At 40.8% G+C, this 24,762-nt stretch overlaps 1 protein-coding gene across 7 annotated transcripts in view; it reads right to left on the reverse strand.

Moving 5' to 3' along the window:
- MED14 (mediator complex subunit 14) overlaps positions 1-24,244 on the reverse strand; it is an 86,588-nt gene extending 62,344 nt beyond the window's left edge. Inside the window, exons 1-7 of one of the 7 annotated variants that reach the window (XM_055106909.2) lie at positions 23,670-24,244; positions 17,243-17,269; positions 14,668-14,773; positions 2,467-2,640; positions 1,710-1,839; positions 846-974; positions 118-225 (exon numbers count right to left, since the gene is read on the reverse strand). In XM_055106909.2, coding sequence (XP_054962884.1) covers positions 118-225; positions 846-974; positions 1,710-1,839; positions 2,467-2,640; positions 14,668-14,773; positions 17,243-17,269; positions 23,670-23,986 — 991 coding nt within the window. In that variant the 5' untranslated portion in view covers positions 23,987-24,244. Of the gene's footprint in view, positions 1-117; positions 226-845; positions 975-1,709; positions 1,840-2,466; positions 2,641-3,047; positions 3,151-14,667; positions 14,774-17,242; positions 17,270-23,145 lie in introns of those variants that run through there. The other 6 variants (XM_055106911.2, XM_034950626.3, XM_055106910.2 and 3 more) reach the window with 6 other exon arrangements.
- Positions 24,245-24,762: the final 518 nt, after the last annotated feature.

A 24,762-nucleotide genomic window follows, 5' to 3' on the forward strand; every position in this document is an offset into this window, starting at 1 on the left:
GGGAGATGGGGGCAAGGAATGTAGGCTGCTACAGTTCAAGACTAAGGACAAATGAAAAATGTGGGAGAGGTACCACAAAATCCTTACAAATACATGTCTCAAATTTCAGAAGGATACGTAGGCAGTTGTACATATCCTGAAGAGGTTTCTCATCAGCAAAGAGCCTAGACTGCACCAGTTGATGGATGAAGCTGATTTGCATGCTATGAACCAAAGCTCGCCCATCTTCCGTTGGCAGAAGAAAAGAAAGCAGTTAATCAAATAGGTGTACAAGTGTGTCACTATACCAACTAAGGAAGCACATAATAACAATGAATTTTTTTAAAAAGCACTGAAATTATCTACAGAAACTTGACATTGTACTCTGAGAAACACTGAAACTTCCATGGTCAATAGGCAGTTACAATTATAAAACTTGCTTCAAATTACAGGATAAATTGCTGCATGCATTTATTATTTTGCAGGAATATATATAGAGAGAGACAGGATCTTGCTCTGTCACCCAGGCTAGAGTGCAGTGGCGTGATCATGGCTCATTGCAGCCTCAACCTCCCTGGGCTCAGGTGATCCTCCCACCTCCCAACCCCAGCCTCCCAAGTAGCTGGGACTACAGGAACACACCACCACGCCTGGCTAATTTTTAAATTTTTTGTAGAGACAGGGTCTTGCTATATTGTCTAGGCTGGTCTCAAACTCCTGAGCTCAAGCGATCCACCTGCCTCGGCCTCCCAAAGTAGTGGGATTACAAGCATGAGCCATCATCCCCAGCCGGGAATATTTCAATAATATAAAAAATCAAACATTTAAATTAATACTTATGATTTAAATCACTACTTATGATTTACCTCCTGTTTCCTTATCCTCAACTAGAATTTCTAGCTTGAGAAGACGCCATGGAACATCAGGGTCATCTCCCATCACAGTCAAGGTGGCTTCAAATTCTCCTTCAACACGAAACTTCACCCGGCCATTTGCTTTTAGAAGAAAAAGATGAAGAAAAAGAAGTGTACTTTGCTAGAAAATGAGAATCTTCCTCCTGACCTAGAACTTTCAGTCTTACTTATAAAAATTTTTAAATAGATTGAAGGTTCTTTCATAAGGTTCCAACAATTCAATGGTTCCTGAATAAGAAGTAGCCAGCTTCCAGGTCAAGAAATGAAAGGCAACTCTTCTAACATAAATGAACAACATTTTCTTGAGGCTCAACTCTGGGGACTCTTCTCTCTTTCCAGCCCCACTCCCAAGCTGCAAATACCAGCACTGTATTTCTAGGTACTAAAGAGAAATGATACAGCTGGCAAGTCATAGAATCAAACACCATAAAACTGTCAGTCAAATCTTCATAATGCTATTTTTCCTTGAATAAAACCCAAAAAGCTGTTTAGGAAAATATTCTAACATGCAAATTCTGTCACCCAGGCTGGAGTACAGTGGTGCAATCTTGGCTCACTGCAACCTCTGCCTCCCAGGTTCAAGCAATTCTCATGCCTCAGCCACCCGAATACCTGGGATTACAGGTGCGGGCCACCGCACCCGGCTAATTTTTGTATTTTTAGTAGAGATGGGGTTTCACCATGTTGGCCAGGCTGGTCTCAAACTCCTGACCTCAAGTGATCTGCCTGCCTCAGTCTCCCAAAGTGCTGAGATTACAGGCATGAGCCACCACACCTGGCCATCAACTCTTAAAAAAATAAATTTCAGATACATACCAACTGTAAGATTTGCTAACTGAGGAGGAAGATCTGTGGTTACAAGCCGATGTCTAAGAATCTGATTCAGCTGATGGAGTGTGGCTTGTTTTTCAATTTTGGTAATTGGGTCTGGAGGAATAATTTTATCCTGCAAAAAAATTTAAGTGATTTTTAAATAATGTACAAAAGGGGATTTTTTTTTCAATCTTTTCCTGTCTTTATACAGTGTTGCGTACTTTACCTAAGAGAATCTCAACACTCATTTCTGCAGTCTACATACAAAAACAATGGCCATTACTATCATGCATAAGAGCAACAATGATTCTAGTCATTTAGCTAAGATCATAATACAACATGACCTCCCTTATGCTCTATTTATAAACCAACTAAATATCACTTGATAGCTTCCACAAGTTCTTACAAGTATAAAATACAATATGGCACCAAGTCAGTAAACTACCAAAACAATAAAAGTTTAAAACACTTTCAAAAAGCAACTAGCATGTAGCATTTTCACATCTGAAATAGATGTTATGTCTGCACATCCGCGCATCCCTGGGGGAAAAAAAAATAAAACCTTCACCCATTTTGATATCTACTCACATCTGGCCCCAACTTATTTCAAAAAAGCACAACTTTAGTTACAGAGAAAAAAAGCAAACTATATGTACTGTTTGTTTTAACAATGTTTTTTGCTGGGCTACTTAATAATACAATCCAATCCAGTGCCAAAACCTTTAGTTTTTAGGAACATGGGGGCAAGCAAAGAACTTACCCTAATGCAGGTTGGCAGCCGTGGGTAAGATCCAGTAGTTAGTACATCAATGGCATATGGGATGGCAAAACTAGGCAGGCGTGCATGGACCAGAGCATCTCTAGCTAACGAGGCCAGGCGATCAGCAGTGTCCACAAACAGGATGGCTTGCTGATCTAAAAAGCTTGAAATCATCTTTAAAGTAAAGGGTAAATGTATTAAGCATCCCTGAAAACTATCTCCTTTTCACACTAAATATTGTTAAATAATTCCAAAGTAAACTTCAAGGGGAATTAGTATCAGTTTTCCATATTTCAAAGTAGTTCTTCAAATATTCTCCAGTAACTTGAAGAAGAAATATTTAATACACTAGTATTTGATATTAAGAGCAATAATTTTCTGTCACTTTAAGTAAAAGCTTTCTAATTCATTTCTCCATCCTTAACATTACACACACATAATATCAAAGTTAGGAAAAATAAGTAGAATAAAATGGTTTTTTCCTCTTACAGACTTCCAGAGTTGGTTGGTAATGAAGGAGTTAAAAGCATGGACTCCTAGACCTAGACTGCCTTGTTCTCCATTTTAACTCTGCTACTTACCAGTCTTGTAACCTTGGGCAAGTAACTTAACCTCTTTGTGCCTCAGCTTTTTTCAACTGTAAAATGGAGGTGATCATGATTCCCAATCTCATAAAGTTGTTCTCTGTATTAAGAGATAATGCAAAATAGAGAACACAGAAATCCACACATAGCCAACTCATTTTCCAAAACAGCACCAAGAACATACACTGGGGAAAGGACAGTTTCTTTAATAAATGGTGATGGGAAAACTCGATAACCATCATATGCAAAAGAATGAAACTAGACCCCCATCTCTCACACTATACAAAAATGAACTGAAAATGAATTAAAGGCTTAAGCATGAGACCTGAGACTATGAAACTACTAGAAGAAAGCATTGGAAAAATGCTCTAAGACATTGGCCTGGGCTGGGTGCGGTGGCTCAGGTCTGTAATCCCAGCACTTTGGGAGGCCAAGGTGGGCAGGTCACGAGGTCAGGAGATTGAGACCATTCTGGCTAACATGATGAAACCCCGTCTCTACTAAAAATACAAAAAATTAGCTGGGCGCGGTGGCACGAGCCTGTAGTCCCAGCTACTCGGGAGGCTGAGGCAGGAGAATTGCTTGAACCCGGAAGGCGGAGGTTGCAGTGAGCCAAGATCGTGCCACTGCACTCCAGCCTGGGCGGTAGAGTGAGACTCCATCTCAAAAAAAAAAAAAAAAAAAAAAGGCAACAAAAGCAAAAATAAACAAAAGAGATTATATCAAGCTAAAAAGCTTCTGCACAACAAAAGAAATAATCAACAGTGTGAAGAGACCACCCACAGAATGGGAGAAAATGTCTGCAAAATATCCATCTGACAAGGGATTAATATCCAGAATACATAAGGAACTCAACTCAATAGCAAAATAAAACAGAATAACTCCATTTAAAAAATGAGCAAAATACCTGAATAGACATTTCTCAAAAGAAGACATACAAATGGCCAAAAGGTATTATGAAAAAATGCAACATTACTAATCATCAAGGAAATGTAAATAAAAACCACAATGAGATATCATCTCACCCCAGTTAAAATGACTATTATCAAAAAGACAAAAAATAACAGATGCTTGTGAGGATGTGGAAGAAGGGGAACCCTCACGCTGTTGGTGGGAATGTGAAGTACTACAGCCACTACAGAGAACACTATGGAGGTTCCTCAAAAAAAAACTAAAAATAGGCTGTGTGTGGTGGCTCACATATGTAATCCTAGCATTTGGGGAGACAGAGGCAGGAGGATTGCTTGAGCCCAGGACTTGCAGACCAACCTGGACAACATAGGGAGACCCTGTCTCTACAAAAAATTAAAAAACAAAAAAATTAGCCTGGCATAGTGGTGTATGCCTATGGTCTCACAGCTACTAGCGAGGATCACTTGAGCCCAGGAGGTTGACGCTGCAAAGAGCCATGACTGTGCCACTGCACTCCAGTCTGGGTGACAGAATGAGACCCTGTCTCAAAAAAAAAAAACAAAAACCACTAACAACTAAAAATATAATTACCATATGATCCAGCAATTCCACTGCTGAGTATATATATATTCAAGAGAAAGGAAATCAGCATACCAAAAAGATATCTGCACTCCCAGGTTTACTGCAGCACTACTCACAATAGCCAAGATACAGAATCAACCCAAGTGTCCATCAACAGATGAATAAAGAAAATACAGTACATATACACAATGGAATACTATTCAGCCATAAAAAAGAATGAAAGCCCGCCGTTTGCAACAGCACGTATGGAAGTGAAGGTCACTATGGTAAGTGAAATAAGCCAGGCACAGAAAGACAAGTATTGCACATTCTCTCTCCTATGTGGGAGTTAAAAAAGTGGATAACACGGAAGTAGAGAGTAGAATGCTGGTTAGGAGAAGCTGGGAAGGGGGGAGGAGGTATGAAGAAAAGTTGGTACAAAAATATAGTTAAAAGGAATAAGTTCCAGTATTTAATAGTAGAGTAGGGAAATTATAATTAACAATAATTTATTGTATATTCAAAACGACCAGAAGAGAAGAACTATAACATTCCCAACACAAAGAAAAATGTCTGAGGTAATTAATATCCCAATTATCCTGCTTTGATCACTATGTACATGTATCAAAATATCACATGTACCCCCAAAATATGTACAACTATGATATATCAATTGAAAAAAAAAAAGAGTTAACACATAAAAAAACCTTTAGAACAGTGCCTAGAAAGAACATAGAAAACACTCCAAAACACCCATTATGAGATACAGGTCAACTTCATGCCCAATACAGAAATCCTTTCCATCAGTTTTCTACCCAATGCATTTCATAAGGATACCTAAACTAGTAGAGCTCATCACAGAGCTAAAAACTACCTCCCTAAAACCTTTATCTTCTAGTTCATGGTTTTTTTGTTGTTGTTGTTTCGTTTTGTTTTGTTTTTGAGACAGAGTCTTGCTCTGTCTCCCAGGCTGGAGTGCAGTGGCATGATCTCTGCTCACTGCGACCTCCACCTCCCGGGTTCAAGCAATTCTCCTGGCTCAGCCTCCTGAGTAGCTGGGATTACAGGAGTGCACCACCACCCCCAGCTAATTTTTGTATTTTTAGTAAAGACGGGGTTTCACCATGCTGGCCAGGCTAGTCTCGAACTCCTGACCTCAGGTGATCCACCCGCCCTCAGCCTCCCAAAGTGCTGGGATTACAGGCGTGAGCCACTGCACCCGGCCATCTTCTAGTTCTATTCTAGAACAACACTTAAAGTTTTCTCTCTCATGTCCTTCAAACAGGCTGTCAGTGGCCAACTTAAAACATAGTACCCAGAATTAATACCAACATCACACAAACACAGCACTCTACAATTTCTCAGTGTTTTCAAACATTTTATTTGATTTTTGCAACTCTAGGAAGTACAACCAGATAATTACTATGATCTTAGAGATGAGAAAATTGAGGCTTAGGTTAAGACACTTGCCCAAAGAAAGTCAATTATCAGAAGAGCTGAAACAACAACAACAAAAATATTTCTTCTAATTCTTAGTTAGACCCAATATACAGCATGGTCCAGTAAAAATGCTACCTTCTATGACTAGTACAATGAATTTCTATCAATGCCACCAACACTAACTTCTTATTAACAGTCATGACACTGCTAATACATTCTCAACTTTTTAACTGGCTTTTACTCAGATTTAGGCCATCTCACATCTCCCTTAACTCAGGTCACTGTAAAAATGCTTATCAGACCAAGGTCAAGCTCAAAGAGTACCAAAGACCTCCCCGGCAGAAAGACATGCATCAACCTTACTGGGATGCCACAGTTTATCCAGCCCCTATTGCTCCACTTAAACATAAACAATTAATGAAACACTCTCTAAACTACTTCACTGAACTCAAAATACACTAGCTTCAGCTACATTCCTTGAACTTAGAAATACAATTAATAAAGATAAAACTTGGCTGGGTGTGGTGGCTCACACCTGTAATCCCCAGCAGTTTGGGAGGCAGAGGCGGAAAGACTGCTTGAAGCCAGGAGTTCGAAACCAGCCTGGGCAACCAAGTAAGACCCCATCTCTATAAAAACTTTTTAAAAATTAGATGGGCACAGTAGTGTGAGTGCCTGTGGTCTCAGGTACTCAGGGAGGCTGAGGTGGGAGGGCTGCTTGAACCCAGAAGTTTGAGGTTGCAGTGAGCTGTGATTACACCACTGCACTCCAGCCTGGGTGACAGAGTGAGACTTCATGTCTTAAAATAAATAAATAAAAGATAAAACTTGAGTTTTGAGTAACTGATTAGTGAATCCATTCACATAGTCTTAGTTCACAAAGAACTAATCCATGTTATTTTTAGGTATTCACACACCAGCTGTGAATATGTTTAATAATAATCTCCTTTAGAATTTAACACCAAATAAATGTTTCTCTAAACAAGATACACAAATGGCCAATAAGCACATGAAAACATGTTCAACATCTCTGGTCATCAGGAAAATACAAATTAAAACTTTAATGAGATGCCACTTCATACCTACTAGGATGGCTAGACTCAAAAAGTCAGGTAACAACCAGTGTTGGCATAGATGTGGAGAAACTAAACTTCCATACATTGCTGGTGGAAATGTAAAATGGTGTGGCCACTTTGTAAAATAGTCTGGCAGTTCCACAAAAAGTTCAACAAAGAGTTACCATATGACCTAGCCATCCCACTCCTAGGTATACAGTCAAGAGAAATAAAAGCACACATCCCGACAGTTGGACATGACTATTTACAACAGCATTAGTCATAATAATCCAAAACTGGAAACAACCCAAATGCCTATTAACTGATGAACAGATAAACAAAATGTAGTATATCCATGCAATTCAGCCATAAAAAGGAATGTAGTGACACAAGCTACCACATGAATCAATCTTGAAAATACCACACTAAAAAAAAAAATGCTAAGTTAAAGAAGCCAATCACAACACAACACATTTGATTCCATTTATATGAAATGTTCAGAATAGGCACATCTATTGAAACAAAGTACATTAGTGGCTGCTTAGGGCTAGAGGAGAGCTGGGGTGGTAACTAAAGGGCACAGGTTTTCTTTCTGAGGTGATTAAAATGTTCTAAAATTGACTGTGATGATGGTTGCACAGATCTGTGAATATAACAAAAACCACTGAATTGTATACTTTAAGTGGGTGAATAGTATGGTATGTAAATTATATCTCAATAAAGCTACTGAAAAAAATATCTAGGAGAATGAGAGATATTTTATCTTTTTCTTAGGCAAAACATTATCCAGGTTGTTTTACCATTAGTCAGAGTTCTATAAACTATGGATCTATACACTCATAACACATCTGGCATGGCTAAAGATCATTATCAAGAATCTCTAACAAACTAGTTAAATAATCATTAGGTTGAGAACAGAAGTGCTGAAACATGAACAATCCCTCTAATTCTCATTGATGGACTTTATCCCTGACATAAACACATCTGTATCTACATTCAGAATACAAAAATGCTGAGAGGGTCAGAGCAAGATGGTGGAATACAAGCCAACACCAGTCACCCCCTCTCCAGGAACACGAAATTTTTACTATCTGCACACAGAAAAGCACTGTTACAAAAACCAAAAATCAGGTGAGCAATCACAGTACTTGGTTTTAACTTCATATCACTGAAAGAGGCATTGAGGAGGGCAGGAGAGGCAGTCTTGAATCCCTGACACCACCCCTCCCCTGCCACCCCAACAGAGGCCCTGCACTTAAGGGAGGGAGAGAACAGTGACTGGGGGACTTTACACTGAACTCAGTACTGCCCTGTCATAGTGGAGAGCAAAGCTGTGCTGGGCCAGAGGGAGCATTTGGACCAGCCTTGGCTAGAGAATTGCCCATCGCAGCGGTTGGAACTTGAGTTTCTCAGCAAGCCTTGCTAATGTGGGCCAAAGTACTCTGGAGTCCTAGGTAAACATGAAAGGCTGTCTAGGACACAAGCACTGCAATTCCTAGGCAACTCCTAGTGCTAGGCTGGACTCAGAGCCAGAGGACTAGGTGGCACATGACCTAGGGATACACCCGCTGGGGGGCCTAAGGGAGTGCTTGCACCACCCTTCCACAAACCCCAGGCAGCGCAGCTTTTGACAACAAAAGAGACTCCTTCCTTCTGCTTGAGGAGAGGAGAGCAAAGAGTAAAAAGGACTTTGTCTTGCATCTTGGATACCAGCTCAGCCACACTAGGACAGGGTACCGGGCAGAGTAGTGAGGCCCCTATTCGAGGCTCTAGCTCACAGACGACAAAGACACACCCTGGGCCAGAAGGGAACCTGCTGCCTTGAAGGAAAGGACCCAGTCCTGGCAGGATTCATCGCCTGCTGAATAAAAGAGCCCTTGGGCCCTGAATAACCAGCGGCAATACCCAGGTAGTATGCCGTGGACCTTGGGCTCTGAAATGTGCTGACTTCAGGTGTGACCAAGCACATTCCGAGCTGTGGTGGCTATGGTGAAAGACTCCTTCTGTTAGAGAAAAGCAGGGGGAAAAGTAAAGGGGACTTTGTTTTGCACCTTAGGTACCAGCTCAGCCAAAGTGGGGTAGAGCACCAAGCAGGCTCTTGGGGTCCCCAAGTCTAGGCCTAGGCTCTTGGACTGCATTTTTGGACCTCCCCAGGGCCAGAGGGAAGCCCACTGCCCTGAAAGATGAGTCCCAGGCCTGGCAGTATTCACCACAAGCTGACTGAAGAACCCTTAGATTTTAAGTGAGCATCAGTGGTGGCCTAGCAGAACCCCTCCCATGAGCCAGTGATGGCCAAAGGGGGAGGCTCCTCTGCCTGTGGAAAGGGGAGAGAAAAGCAGGAAGGAATTCGTATTGTGGTTTGAGTGCCAGCTTAGCCGCAGTAAGAAAAGAATATCAGGCAAATTACTAAGGTTTTTGACTCTAATCCCTGGCCACCAGACAGCATCTCTGGGCTCACCCAAAGCCTGGGGAAACTTGCCATCCCAAAAAACACAAACCTGACTGGCTTCGCCACCTGCTGATCATAGAGCCCTAGGGCCTGGAGTGAAGGTAAGTGGTAGCCAGGTTACCAGTGTAACCAGTGGTTACACTGAGCCTTGGGCAAGACCCAGTGCTGTGCTGACTTCAGGTCTGAGCTGGTACAGTCCTAGTGCTGGTGGCCATATGGGTGCTTACATCACCATACCCCCAGTTCCAGGTGGCTCAGCACAAAGAGCAAGACTTTGTTTGTTTGGAAGAAACTAAGGAAAAAGAACAAGAGCCTTTGGTTGGTAATCCAGAGAAATCTTCCAGATCTTATCCAAGACCATCAAGGCAGTACCTCTATGAGTCGGCAAAAACCACAGCATTATTGAGCTTGGGGCCTAAGTACCTTTGAATATCTAGAAAGCCTCCTCAAGAAGGACAGACATAAACAGGCCCAGACTGCAAAGACTACAATAAATACCTAACTCTTTGAGGCCCAGATCTAAAAGCATCAAGATCATCCAGGAAAACAGGACCTCACCAAACGAACAAAAGAAGGTACCAGGAACTAATCCAGGAGAAACAGAGATATGTGACCTTTCAGACAGAAAATTCAAAATAGCTGTTTTGAGGAAACTCAAAGAAATTCAAGAAAACACAGACAATGAATTCAGAATCCTATCAGATAAATTTAACAGAGATTGAAATAATTTTTTTAAAAATCAAGCAGAAACTCTAGAGTTGAAAAATGCAATCGGCATACTGAAGAATGCATCAGAATCTCTTAATAACAGAGTTGATCAACCAGAAGAAAGAATTAGTGAGCTTGAAGACAGGCTATTTGAAAATACACAGTCAGAAGAGACAAAAGACAAAAGAACAAAAAAGAATGAAGCACACCTACAAGATTTAGAAAACAGCCTCAAAAGGACAAATCTCAGAGTTACTGGCCTTAGAGAGGAGGCAGAAAAAGAGAGATAAGGGCAGTAAGTTTATTGAAAAGGATAACAACAGAAAAAACTTCCCAAACCTAGAGAAAGATACCAACATTAAAGTACAAGAAGATTATAGAACACCAAGCAGATTCAGCCCAAAGACGACTCAAGGCATCTAATAATCAAACTCCCAAAGGTCAAGGATAAAGATGGGATCCTAAAAGCAGCAAGAGAAAAGAAACAAATAACATACAATGATGCTCTCTAATATGTTTGGTAGGAGACTTTTCAGTGAAAACCTTACAGGCCAGAAGAGAGTGGTATGACATTAAATTTAAAGTGCTGAAGGAAAAAAACTTTTACCCTAGGATAGTATATCCGGTGGAAACATCCTTCAAGCATGAAGGAGAAATAAAGACTTTCTCTGACAAACAAGATGAGAGATTTCATCAACATCAGACCTGTCCTACAAGAAATGCTAAAGGGAGTTATTTAATCTGAAAGAAAAATATGTCAATAAGCAAGAAGAAATCATCTGAAGGTACAAACTCACTGGTAATAGTGAGCACACAGAAAAACACAGAATATTATAACACTGTAATTGTACTATGTAAACTACTCCTATCTTCAGTAGAAAGACTAAATGGTAAACCAACAGGAAATCGTAACTACAACAACTTTTGAAGATACAGAACTTTTGAAGACAATAAGAACTAAAGAGAAACAAAAAAGTTAAAAAGGAGGGAGATAAAGTTAAACTGCAGAGTTTTCATTAGTTTTCTTTTTGTGTGTTTGTTTATGCAATCAGTGTCAAGTTGTCATCAGTTTAAAATAATGGGTTATAAGACAGTATTTGCAAGCCTCATAGTAACCTCAAATCAAAAACCATACAATGGGCCAGGCGCAGTGGCTCACGCCTGTAATCCCAGCACTTTGGGAAGCTGAGGCAGGTGGATCACCTGAGGTCCAAAGTTCAAGACCAGCCCGGCCAACACGGCGAAACCCCATCTCTACTAAAAATACAAAAATTAGCTGGGCATGGTGGCATGCACCTGTAATCCCAGCTACTCAGGAGGCTGAGGCAGTAGAATCGCTTGAATCTGGGAGTCAGAGGTTACAGTGGGCCAAGATTGCGCCACTGCACTCCAGCCTGGGCAACAGAGTGAGACTCCGTCTCAGAAAAAAAAAAAAAAAAAAATACAATGGATACAAAAAATAAAAAACAAGAAATTACATCGTGTCACCAGAGAAAATCACCTTCACTAAAAGGAAGACAAGAAGGAAGGAAAAAAGAGAAGACCACAAAACAACGAGAAAACAACAAAATGGCAGGAGTAAATCTCTACTTATCAATAATAACACTGAATGTAATGAACAAAACTCTCTAATAAAAAGGCACAGAGTGGCTGAATAGATTTAAAAAAACAAGACTCAATGATCCGTTGCCTATAAGAAACATACTTCACCTATAAAGACACACATACATAGACTGAAAATAAAGGGATGGGAAAAGATTTATATGTCGACAGAAACCAAAAAGGAGTAGGAGTAGCTATACTTAGGCAAAATAGATTTCAAGACAAAAACTATGAAAAGAGACAAAGAAGGTCATTAATGATAAAGGAGTCAATTCAGCAAAAGGATATGATTGTAAACATATATGTATCCAACACTGGAACACCCAGATATATAAACCAAATACTAATATTATTAAAGAACAAAATGTCAATACAATAATAGCTGGAGACTTCAACACCCCGCTTTCAGCATTGGACGGATCTCCCAGACAGAAACTCAACAGAGAAACATGGAACTTAATCTGCACTGTGGAACAAATAAACCTAATAGATATTTATGGAACATTTTATCCAAAGGCTGCAGGATACACATTCTTCTCCTCAGCACACAGATCATTCTCAAGGACAGACCGTATGTTAGGCCACAAAGCAAGTCTTAAAACATTCAGAAAAACTGAAATAATATCAAGCATCTTCTCTGACCACAATGGAATAAAACTAGAAAACAACAAGAGGAATTTTGGAAACCATACAAACACACGGAAACAATACACTCCCAAATGAACGGTGAGTCAATGAACAAATTAAGAAGAAAATTTAAAAATTTATTGTAATAAATGATAATGGAAACACAACACACCAAAACCTATGGGATGCAGCACTAAGAGATAAATTTATAGTTATAAGTGCCTACATCAAAAAAGAAGAAAAACTTCAAATAAATAACCTAACGATGCATCTTAAAGACTATAAAAGCAAGAGAAACCTGAAACCAAAATTAGAAGAAATAATAAAGATCAGGGCAGAAATAAATGAATTTGAAATGAAGAAAACAATGCAAAAGATCAATGAAACAAGAAGCTGGTTTTCTGAAAAACTGAACAAAATTGACAAACCTTTACCCAGACTCACAAAGAAAAAAAGGGAGAAGACCCAAATGAATAAAATCAGGGATGAAAAAGGAAACATTACAACTAATACCACAGAAATTCAAAGGATCATTAGTGGCTACTGTAAGCAACTATATGACAATAAATTGGAAAATCTAGAGGAAATGGATAAATTCCTAGACACATACAACCTGTGAAGACTGAACCATGAAGAAATTCAAAACCCGAATAGACTAATAACAAGTAACAAGAATGGAGCTATAATTCATTATATTAATTATAATTTGTCTCCCAGCAAATAAAAGCCCAGGACCTTATGGCTTCACTACTGAATTCTACCAAACATTTAAAGACAAACTAATACCAATCCTACTTAAACTATTCCAAAAAATAGTGGAAGAGGGAAAACTTCCAAACTCATTCTACAAGGCCAGTATTACCCTGATACCAAAACCAGACAAAGACACATCAAAAAAAGAAAATTACAGGCCAATACATCTGATGAATATTAATACAAAAATCCTCTCAACAAAATACTAGCAAACCAAATTGAACAAAACATTAAAAAGATCGTTCATCATGACCAAGTGGGATTTATCCCAGGGATGCAAGGATGGTTCAAAATATACAAATCAATCACTGTGATACATCATATCTATAGAATGAAAAACAAAAACCATGTGATCATTTCAACTGATGCTGAAAACACATGTAATAGCATTCAACATCCCTTCATGATAAAAACCCTCAAAAAACTGGGTATAGAAGGAACATACCTCAACATAATAAAAGCCATATTTGACGGACCCACAGCTAATTATCATGCTGAATGGAGAAAAACTGAAAGCCCTTCCTCTCAGATCTGGAACACGACAAGGATGCCCATTTTCACCACTATTATTCAACATAGTACTGGAAGTCCTAGCTAGAGCAATCAGACAAAAGAAAGAAAGAAAGGGCATCCAAATTGGAAAGGAAGAAGTCAAATTATCCTTGTTTGCAGATGATATGATCTTATATTTGGAAAAACCTAAAGACCCCACCAAAAAACTATTAGAACTGATAAATTCAGTAAAGTTGCAGAATACAAAATCAACATACAAAACATCAGTAGTATTTCTATATGCCAATAGTGAACAATCTGAAAAACAATCAAGTTTTTACTCCTTAACGCTTCTTGAACATAGCATAAAACTTTATTTTTGGTAGATTTTAGCATCTTTGGTACACTGCACTGCATGTCACTTTGCATTCCAAAGAGTGATTCAACAGTCAAAAGACCATGAGGTTCTCGAAGGCAGGGACTATTCCTTATTGAAGATTCCATCCTCTGTGCCCTAACCCTGTGCTTATTAGAGGTTTAGAGAATTAGTAGATAAACAAACAGAAAAATGCTGTTATCAGCCTCTGTGACCTTGAAGAAGCCATGTAACTTCTAGGAACCTTATCATTTTGTCATCTGTAAAACTGGAGAAAAAAAAAAAACCAACTCTGCCATTCTCACAGGATGTCAAGAATTCATAAGCAAAATTTAAGGGAGAACCTTGCAAATTCTAAAGAATAGCACGAATATAAACTAACAATTTTCCCCCTTTAGTTCCAGTCTCATATTTAAAGTCTCCTCACGTAATGATGTCTCCAGCTATCTCCTCTTCTTTCTGATCAGGTGTCCATAAACAAATACTAAGTTTCTGCAGAAATATACATTATCATTCAGAAATATGATCATTCACATGTCACTCAAATCAGCAGGGATAAGTTAAAGCTAAAATGTAAAACTATGTCTATCATAACATTCGAAAAGTTATTTTATACAAAGTAAAATAAAAAGTTTAACTCACCGCACATTTTTCCACTTTGCCAGCATTATTAGCCCATTTCACTAAAGCTAATAATCGAACGAAGAGTTGGCGTGTCCGGCTAGCAAACTGCACTATTTCTATTTTCCTATAAAATAAAACAACTCTTAATGAACCAACATATTAGAAAAAGTATTTCACAATTTATTTCAGCTAAGCAAAAAATAAACAAATAAATAAATCAGCCTTTGCTTACAACCACTACAAAATGAGCCACCTAAAATATTTATCTAAATATGAACTATTGTCACATTTTGTATATTATCTGCATATGCTTTTTCACCTCAGAGCAATAAACCCAATAGAATGTTTTAGCAATAAGTCACATTTTAAAATTAATTTTATATTGTAATAAAAGTTGTTTACAAAAATATACTAAATTCAGTATATGGTGATAGAAGTAAACTGGTTCACAGAAGGGATTAAATGAGGAGTTATGAATTATAAGTTCATAACTGAAATTAGGAGTAATTTAATTAGTAAGTAATTAGTAACCCTTTTGGTAAGTGAAAGGAATTGAAACTGATCTTTACCAAAGCCTGAAACTGTATTCATTCTACAAAAGGGCACCAGTTCCCATCCTGCACCAGCATGAAAGATTGAGCAATTAAAGAACTTAACTATGTAACTCTTTACCAAACTAATTTCAATGACAAACTTGGATACATTAAAAAATATCCAAGCAAAGCTAAAGAAATTATGTTGAGTACTAAAAATAAAAGGTCTGTCCATATCTAGTTTTATCCCATACTCACTATTATTACTTTTCCCCTAATACTCATCAGTACTTTTATCTCATCCTAAAATCCCAAAAGCTTTACTAATATCAATCAACATGTTAGCTAGATCTCTCAACTTCATAGCAGCTATAAAACTGATAATCATATCTTTTATGGTTTACTTTAAAACACTGAAAAAAATATTCAGCAAGCCAGGACCGATGACCAGACCCAGCAGGACACCAACCTCCCTCCAAGTAGACTCTGACCTATTAATCTTAGTACAGCTGTTCAATGACCTGCAGATCCAATCCACATCTCTGCATCTTGCCAATACCACCACCATGACGCAATGCACCAAAGTAAAAGTTCTTGCTGAAGTACAATCCTGACTGAAGGCTAGAGGCTAGCTCCTACTGAGAGCACACATAGCCCACAAGCACCCTAAAAGGCTCTCTTAAAAATCGGCCAGCAATATGATTAGTGGTACTATAAAGAGAAGAATCAAGGGCATAATTATGACTCTTTGCCAGTGTCTACGAAGGATCATAAGACAAGACTGAGACATAGCAGAAATGTTAAACACACATTAAGATCCAGCAGATCTCAGGGCTGGGAACCTCAGTACCTTTCACTCTAACTCAGCAATGGCTTATAGAGGATGCAAGGTCTCTGCTCCTCTCACAGAGCAAACACACTTGTCTATCATTAATTCGGTTTCCCAAATGCAGTCCTCTACTACAATGGAGATGTCCCCCTTTGTAAACTATAGTAACATGGTTTTCTGACACCATGTTGTCTCAAGTGCTAGGCAACATGAGTCAGTTTTTCAAAGGCCCAGTTTCCCTTCATACCCCAGAGCGGACAGAACAAATCCTTGACTTAACGTTTTCCTCCTTTAATACTGACCAGCCAAACCATAACACAGGTTGCCCTAGTTGTCTCTTTCACTTCTACCTTTTTGATCTCTAATTCGATCAAAAAGTTAAGTTGGGGTTGGCAATGGAGTGTTGCCATTAAGAAATGCTAAAAAGTTGCCAAGTGATTTGGTATTAAAAAAAAAAAAAATCAACCAAGGAGCATAAGTAGTGCCAAAGACATGGTCAAGTACCATATACTTTAGTTACAATTTAAATCTCCGTCAAATGATTTCTTTGAAACTTTAATTTCGCTTGTTCCTTTGGCCTCTGGAAACATTTTAGCCTTAAGTTAAATCTTAAGCTCCAAGCTCCAACTGAACCAAAATGTTAACTATGTAACAGTAGGAGCAGTAGGCAAATGTCAACTCTCTAAAGATACTTAATAGCATCATTGTTGCAAGTGATAAATTAGCAGCCAACTTTCTTTTTTTTTTTGAGACAAAGTTTTGCTCTGTCGCCCAGGCTAGAGTGCAGTGGCGTGACCTCGGCTCACTGCAACTTCCACCTTCTGGGTTCAAACAATTATTCTGCCTCAGCCTCCTGAGTAGCTGGGACTACAGGCGCCCGCCACTATGCCCGTGGCAGTCAACTTTCTAAAGCCAGTCTGCTGCTCCTCAGCATCTTCCTTTACAGACTATACCTTCTTTATCTTAATATCACCCTTAGGGACTTGACCAGGTCAGTCACTCAATAAAGGTTTGTAGAATAGAAGATTTAGAACTGGTCTCACAACAAGTATTGTTAAGGGCGAGGAAATTACATTTCCCAGGACTCCCTAAATACATGGTGTGAAAAATCATTCTAGACTCTTTGGGCCTAGGTTTCCAATCCACAGCCCTACACCACCCATACCCACACACCAACACTCATAGATTGATCAATAAAGAGACTTTAAGGGTTTTTTTTTTCCATACTCACCTTTCCACATCAGATTTCCTTGGCAGTCTAAGAAGAAAAAAAAAAAACGGATTAAATACATGCATACCTTCATTCTAATGTGATAATAGTCTTTACTTTGACTCTATTAAATATGTTAATGTTTCAGAAAAACTGGGTAAACAGCTACTACAGGCTCATGTGGCTACCTACTCTTTTTTAGATTTATGAGTTTCCAGCAGTATGGTTATAAGGCAAAAACCAACAAAAGAACATTTTTCTCCATTCAAAATACTTCAAAATGTATTGCATGAACCTTAAACATTTAAAAAGCCCAAGTCCCACATTAGCACACTATATCATAGGGTGTCAGAGAAAAGATTATTTTAAGACCAAAATGGTCACAGATGCAGAAGAACTTACTACTTGGTTGCCAGCCTCCCTGTATCCAATGGATACCTGTTTCCAAGCAATAATCCCTCCACATTGTGTTATGGTGGACAAAACTGGAAGCTAAGCATACAAAAGGACCAGTGTATGTCAAGGGTTTTACAGTAATTATGCTGCATGGTGGTTAGATGAAAAATTTTTATTGCTTTTAAACAGCTCCAACAGGATTTTTAAGTTTCTTTTTGCTAGTCCTCCAATACTGATAGCCAGCAACCAATGTCAACTTCTTCCCAGATAAGCTATACCATTTAACATTCACATCCACTGATGCCTAGAAAGATCCTTAATGCCTCCTGAATTGCCACATTCTGTTAACCTCTATCCCATAGTCCAAGATTCAATGGCCTAAACAACTCTCATGCCTTTCCCACAGCTAATCAGTTCTTGAAGTACACACACCCAGCCATTTAGATTGTCTCCCACCCACGTGCCACAGGAACAGAAAAACTAACTACTTCCAGAGGTTCAAAGTACAAGGAGGAGAAAATATTAAAATGATCTCTGGCTTATAGTTACCTCCTACTCTTAGGGTAGACGGTGGGATGGAAGTTAAAGTTATGGTCAGAATGATAAAGGGAACTAGGTGGGGGCTGGAAGGGCCAGCAGACCAGAGAGATGAAGCAGAAATTAAGGCCCTGTTAGAAGACTGCAAATAAAGGCAGCTACTGGCAAGTTCCTCTACAAGCCAAACCTCTTGAGAACACTCCTTGAGAAGCCACAGCCCTTGTCTTCACCTCAAGGGAGGGGGAGAATAAGAACGATGGGTATCTATAAGGGGAGAAGGGGAGCAGAGTTTCTGGGGGTAGAAAGAACAGGAATCATTGTTCCCACTCCTCCTACCTGCCTCAGAGACCCTAAAAGAACCATCTCATGTCAGAGGTAGTATCAGTTCAGGGACAAAAGACAGGCTTTGCTGCCTGCCTCCCCTTTCCCCTATTCCTCCTAATCTATTTGAAATTCTTTTATGGATAAGAAAGCTACCATTTAGAGTAAAAGTTCTAAAATGCAAATGTTGGGAAGTAAGGCATAGAAACTTATTTACACCAAAGCACAATAAGACAAGATTACATGACTGAGATCCTGGCATTTTCTGAATTAAAAGAAGTTTAAAAAAAGGGGGGCGGGGGGGTCAGGTGCGGTGGCTCACACCTGTAATCCAAGCACTTTGGGAGGCTTGGTGGCGGGGGGTGGGGTGCAGATCGCTTGAGTCCGGGAGTTTGGGACCAGCCTGGGCACACATGGCAACCCCATCTCTACAAATAATACATATTAGCCAAGTGTGGTGGCAAGTAGTCCAGCTACTTGGAAGGCTGAAGTGGGAGAATCACCTGAGCCCTGTAAGTCAAGGCTGCAGTGAGCCATGATTGTGCCACTGCATTCCAGCCTGGGTGACAGAGCAAGACCCTGTCTCAAAAAAAAAAAAAAATAAAGAGTAGAACCTAGGTCTCTAAAAAGTCAAGGCAGAGAGTAAACTCTAGGATGAGAGCATGTATGTTGAGGGGGAAGGGAGGTGGACAAGCAGAAGGAAAAAACCCAGAAATCTGAGACCAAAACAAAACCACCTAAGTTGCCAAGGTTGTCCTTTTTACCTTCAATAGTTCACACACAAGCATCACATATTACTGAAGTAAGTAACTGTTTCCCTAAAGACTCATAAAGTATACCTCGAACACTGGCTCTACATTAACATATTAATCCTGACAGTTTTTAGGGAAAATACACTATTTAGGAACTCCATGGTAAGTTCCCAAACTAATTAATTAATAATTACCACAATCAAAAGTGAAAAAAGTTGTTTAGTATACCTGTGTATCAAGAACAAAAATAACTTTTCCTATTAAATTTCCCATGGTTTACAATTCTTTTTGAACAATATTTTTATTGATGCATTAAACATGTACAGTTTCACAGTACATATAATTTCATACATTTATATAATTTGTAAAGATGAAATCAGTGTACTTGTGATATCCATCACCTTAAATATTTGTTTTTTCTTTATGCTGGAAACATCTGAATTATTCTCATCTAGCTATTTTGAAATGTACAATAGATTCTTGCAAACTAGTCACCCTACTGAGTTATCAAACACTAGTTATTATTTCTTCTATCAAACCATATATTGATTTATGACAATTCTAAACATTCATTCATTCATGTATTAAATCAATAAATACTTAGTTAAGCCCTGTGTGCCAGGCATTGTTCTAGGCACCAGGGAAAGTCACAAACAAATCAAAATCTCTGTCCTCATGGGGTGGGAATGGACAACAAACTAATAATGTCAGGTGGCAATAAGTGCTGTAAAGAAAAATAAAGCAGCAAGTAAGAAGGACAGAGTGAAGGGGCAGAGTACTATTTTATAGGTGGTCAGAGAAAATCTTTCTGATAAATTGTATGTAAACAAGGACCTAAAGGACTAATGAGAAAGCAATTCACACAGATTTCTAGGGAAAAAGCAAAGGCTCTAAGATGGCAGTGTGCTAGGCACTAACAAGAAACATCAAGAAGGTTTGGAGGCTGGGCACAGCGGCTCACGCCTGTAATCCCAGCATTTTGGAAGGCCAAGGCGGGTAGATCACCTGAAGTTGGGAGTTTGAGACCAGCCTGGTCAGCATGGTGAAATCCCATTTCTACTAAAAATACAAAAATTAACCAGGTGTGGTGGTGCATGCCTGTAATCGCAGCTACTCAGGAGGCTGAGGCACAAGAATCACTTGAACCCGGGAGGTGGAGGCTGCAGCAAGCCGAGATCACACCACTGCACTCCAGCCTGGGCAACACCGTGAGACTCTGTCTCAAAAAAAAAAAAAAAGGTTTGGGAGGCAGAGGTGGGAGGACTCCTTAAGCCCAGGAGTTCAAGATCAGCCTGGGCAAGTGAGACTCTTGTCTCTACCAAAAATAAAAAAATTAGCTGGGCATGGTGGCACATGCCTGTAGTTCCAGCTATTTGGGAGGCTGAGGCAGGAGGAGCAGTTTTGCCCATGTCGAGAGGCTGCAGTGAGCATGACTGTGCCACACTGCACTCCAGCCTGGGCAACAGAGTGAGACCCTGTCTCAAAAATAAAAAAGAAACATCAGGAAGGGTAATGTGGTCGGAACAGGATAAGCAAAGAGGAGAGTTTCAGGACATGCAGTTAAAGAGGTAAGGGACAAACCAAAAGTGGTTAAGAGGTTGGAGAAAAAAAAAAAAGGTTAAGGAACAGAGAAGGCACATCGTGTAAGGCCTTAAAGGTAAGATGACCACATGTTCTGGTTTTCTGGTTTGCCCAAGACAATCCTGGTTTATGCCTCTTGTTCTGACATTATTATCATCAGCCCCATTATGCTCAAAAGTGTCCCGGTTTGGACTATAAATTTTATGGTCACTATACAGATGATTATCAATACTTTTTTTTTTTTTTTTTTTTTTTGAGATAGGATCTCACTGTCACCCAGTCTGGAGTGCAGTGGTGCGAACATGCTCACTGCAGCCTCAACCTCCTGGGCTCAAGCGAACCTCCTGGGCCCAAGCAATCCTCCCACCTCCACCTTCCAAGTAGCTGGAACTACAGGCTTGGGCCACCACACCCAGCTAATTTTCTATTTTTGGTAGAGACAGAGTCTCGAACTCCTGGGCTCAAGTGACCCCCTCCCCTGCCTCAGCCTCCCAAAGTGCTGGGATTACAGGTATAAGCCACCACACCTGGCAATTATCAACACTTTTTAATCTCAGTGAGATGGGGAACCATCGAAGGGTTCTAAGCAGAGAAATTTTAAAAGAATCATCCTGGCTATTTTGTGGAGAAGAAACTATAGAAGGGGCAAGGGAACTACAGAGATACCAGTGAACTGACTATTGCAGTACACAGGTGAAGGATTAGGTGGCTTGGACCAACACTTGGTGGAAGTGTTGAGAAATGGTCAGACTCTGAAGTCAAAGATAACAGGACTTGCTGATGTATGTAGGATGTGAAGAGAGAGGAGCCAGGAGTTATTCCAAAATATCTGGCCTGAGCAACAACAGGAAGAATGGAGAGACTAGTGAGATAGCAAAGAAGGTTTTGCAGGAGGGAGGACAGTGGAATCAGGAGTTTGGTGCTGGAGTTGCTATGTTGAAATGCCCATCAAGATACTGAAATGTAGGCATCTGGATATAGAGTCTGGAGTTCATCAGAGAGGTCTGTGCTGGAGATACAAATATGGGAACCATCATATAAAGGGTGTGGGACTATAACTACATACTTATTCTACGGCAATAAAACAGATGTTCCTCTCTTCATAAACCAAGTCCTAAAATAGTAAAAAGACAACCACAATTCAAGGAATTTCTACAAAGCCCCTATGGAAAAGCAAATTACACCACCGATAGCAGCAGTTTTCAACATTTTTTTTTCCACAGCTCTATATAGGACAGGTGACCTTCACATACATGAAACTTTCTCATGGATATTCTTGGATTTTTATGAAATCCAACAATAAATGGTGCAGAGAGGTATATCATTATAATAGTCCCTAAACCTGACAGCGATTTAAATTTCTCATTAGCCACGGGTAGGCTTCTTTAACTCTACTTTTTTCTGTCCCATTCAAAAAAGTACAATACATCAAAACTGAGAATGACGTTTTACAGGAGTTAAGTGGAGCCTACTCTTTCAGTCATCTGCAAACAAGTATCTGTTATCAGTCTCTAAAAACAAATTACTGTGCCGCTTTAGAGCCTAATATCTGCATACTAATGTATCTCAATTGATAACCCTGATCTGAAGTCTTGCAATAGATACAAAATAAAATCCTGATTAACTTTTTCTGAACCTGGGTTATAAGATGTACAACAGAGTCCCAAAATGTTACGGTGCCTTTTCTTCACACACTGAAATTCATTAGTATATTCTGATCCTATTCTGAAGGGATTAACAACTTAATCATGCCCCAAGGCATTTCATGGGTAACTAGGTGATTTATAAACCCCCTTCATACTCCAAGAAATAACAGACTTACAAAAAAATTTTACTCGCACTAACTTCATTAAGACCTCAAACACTCAAAAGTTCCAGAAAAAAAGTACTTTGAATTCAAATTTGTATTTTATACACAACGTATGTAGCTCCTGCATTAACTTAGAAGCAATAACAGTTTACATTTAAAACGTATCGTCAAGAGGCTGTAATACAAATTTCCCATCTATGGAGTTTTTTCTAAAAGCTCGAATATTATGTATTCCAGCCAAGAAATCAAGAGAGTTCTGTTGGGAACTCGGACAAAAATTTCACACAATTTTCAGTGGAAGTGTAACAACATGCAAAATTAACAAGTCTCTGTTGCATCGTCGCCAGGAAGACCCCAGATGCAAAGCTTCTTCTCCACCTCCGCTGAACCCCAGGAGTTCAAAAATTCTAGACTAAGCAGTCCAGCGGAGAACACAGCAGCCTCTCGGGGAGAGGGAGGTGCAAACGTCTCAGCCGGTTGGGCGGGAAGGGGGGCTGGGGAACAGGCAGGGGTTTCGGGGCACTTACAGGTCCGTCAACACCATAAGCTCCGAGTAGGCCCGGTGCAGCAGAAATTCAATGAGGGTGCTCAGCCGGTAGCCCGGGCTAGCCGCAGCTGCAGCGGCCGCCGCCACGGCGGCTCCCGGGGGAGGAGGGGCTGGGGCTGACGGGGGTCCGCCGCTGCCCCCGCCGCCGCCTCCGGGCGGGACCAGCTGGTGGTTCTCCAGCTGCACTGGGGCCATGGCGGCGCAGGACCAGGCTTGGCGCAACGGCACACGATGCGGTCCTCGAGCCTCCCGGGCGCTCGGTCACCGCGCCGAAACGGGAGCGGGCAGAGTCGCCACCGCCTACCGCCGGGCCGCTTCAGAACAGGAAGCCGTGCGCCGACCGCGGAAGCCCGCCCCCATGTAGCGAGAAGTCCGCCGACCCCAGGGACAGGAGCGAGGGGCGGGGGGAGGCGGGGATGGGGGGGAAGCAGGGCGGCCCCGCAGAGGGGAAGCTGCGCCTCCGCAAACGCTCAGAAGCAGCTTCGCCAGACAGCCGCAACGTACATGTTGACTGCCCGAGGCGGAAGTCGATCGGCAGAGCGGAAGGGGGACCTACAGAGGACCCTCCGACAGGTCTGTGTCTGTTCTCTCAGCTGTCTAGCACCGCAGCGCTGGGGGGCGCGTGGGAGTGAGGCGGTACCTGTGAGCGCGCGGGAGAGCGGAAAAGGGACCCGCGCGCCGCCGGAAACCAGGGTGAGGGCTGAGCCGGAGCCGTCACCGGGAACGTCAGCAGTTGCCCCGCCCTTACCCTCGCCGCTCTCCCTCCCGCCTCCGCCCCCTGGCGTTGTAAAGGCGACAATTTGCCCAGAGAAATCCACCATCGCTTCCTAAGTGGGGCACAAACACAGCCAGGGGAGGCCTCCTCTAAATGTTCGTGAATTCTGGTTCTGGAATCGCGAAGAAATGGGAGCGGCCGCGCGCTTGTGATTCTCAGGCCTTTGCTCCTCCCATACACGTCCACGGCGCGTTACGTGGGAGAACGTTTTCGCCCTTTTTTTTTTTTCCAAACTGTGGGAAAAGGTGCTAGAAAATATGATTGCGGGTAGAGACAGGGCCGCTGGCAGAGTAACTCAATTTTAATAGAGTCGGGTGTATGCTGAGGTCGTCACCATCCCCCAAATCCTGTCAGTCCCACACAAAAACGGCCCTTAAATCCCCTGCCACGGGCTCTCGTATAGTTTTTGTCCTTGCTCTTGCAGTCACCGCTCTATTCTGAAGGGTTTTTCAGTTCATCCATGCCTACCGACACTCCCGTCCCCCCCATCAAAGTCCACGTTTAATTTTTTGCACCTGCTTTAAAACAGCGATTCTCAACCTTGGCTGCACTTTGGAATTATCTGAGGAGCTGTTTTTTAAAAAAATACTTAGATATATGGGTTCCACCCCTGTAGATTCAGATTTAATTGGTCTGGCTTGAGGTCTGGGCTTGGGGAATTTTTGAACTTTCCCAAGGTGATTCTAACATGCCCAAACGTAGAGATTCACTATTAGAAGCATTCGTTGCTGCGACCCCTTTCAAACATCTTTTTGCAGTTTCATTTCCTCTTGGTGTAAGAGATGTTCATGATGTTCCCTAAGGTTAGAATATTCTTACTGT

This window comes from Pan paniscus, chromosome X (genome assembly GCF_029289425.2).
Source record: "Pan paniscus chromosome X, NHGRI_mPanPan1-v2.0_pri, whole genome shotgun sequence".
Classification (NCBI taxonomy): domain Eukaryota; kingdom Metazoa; phylum Chordata; class Mammalia; order Primates; family Hominidae; genus Pan; species Pan paniscus.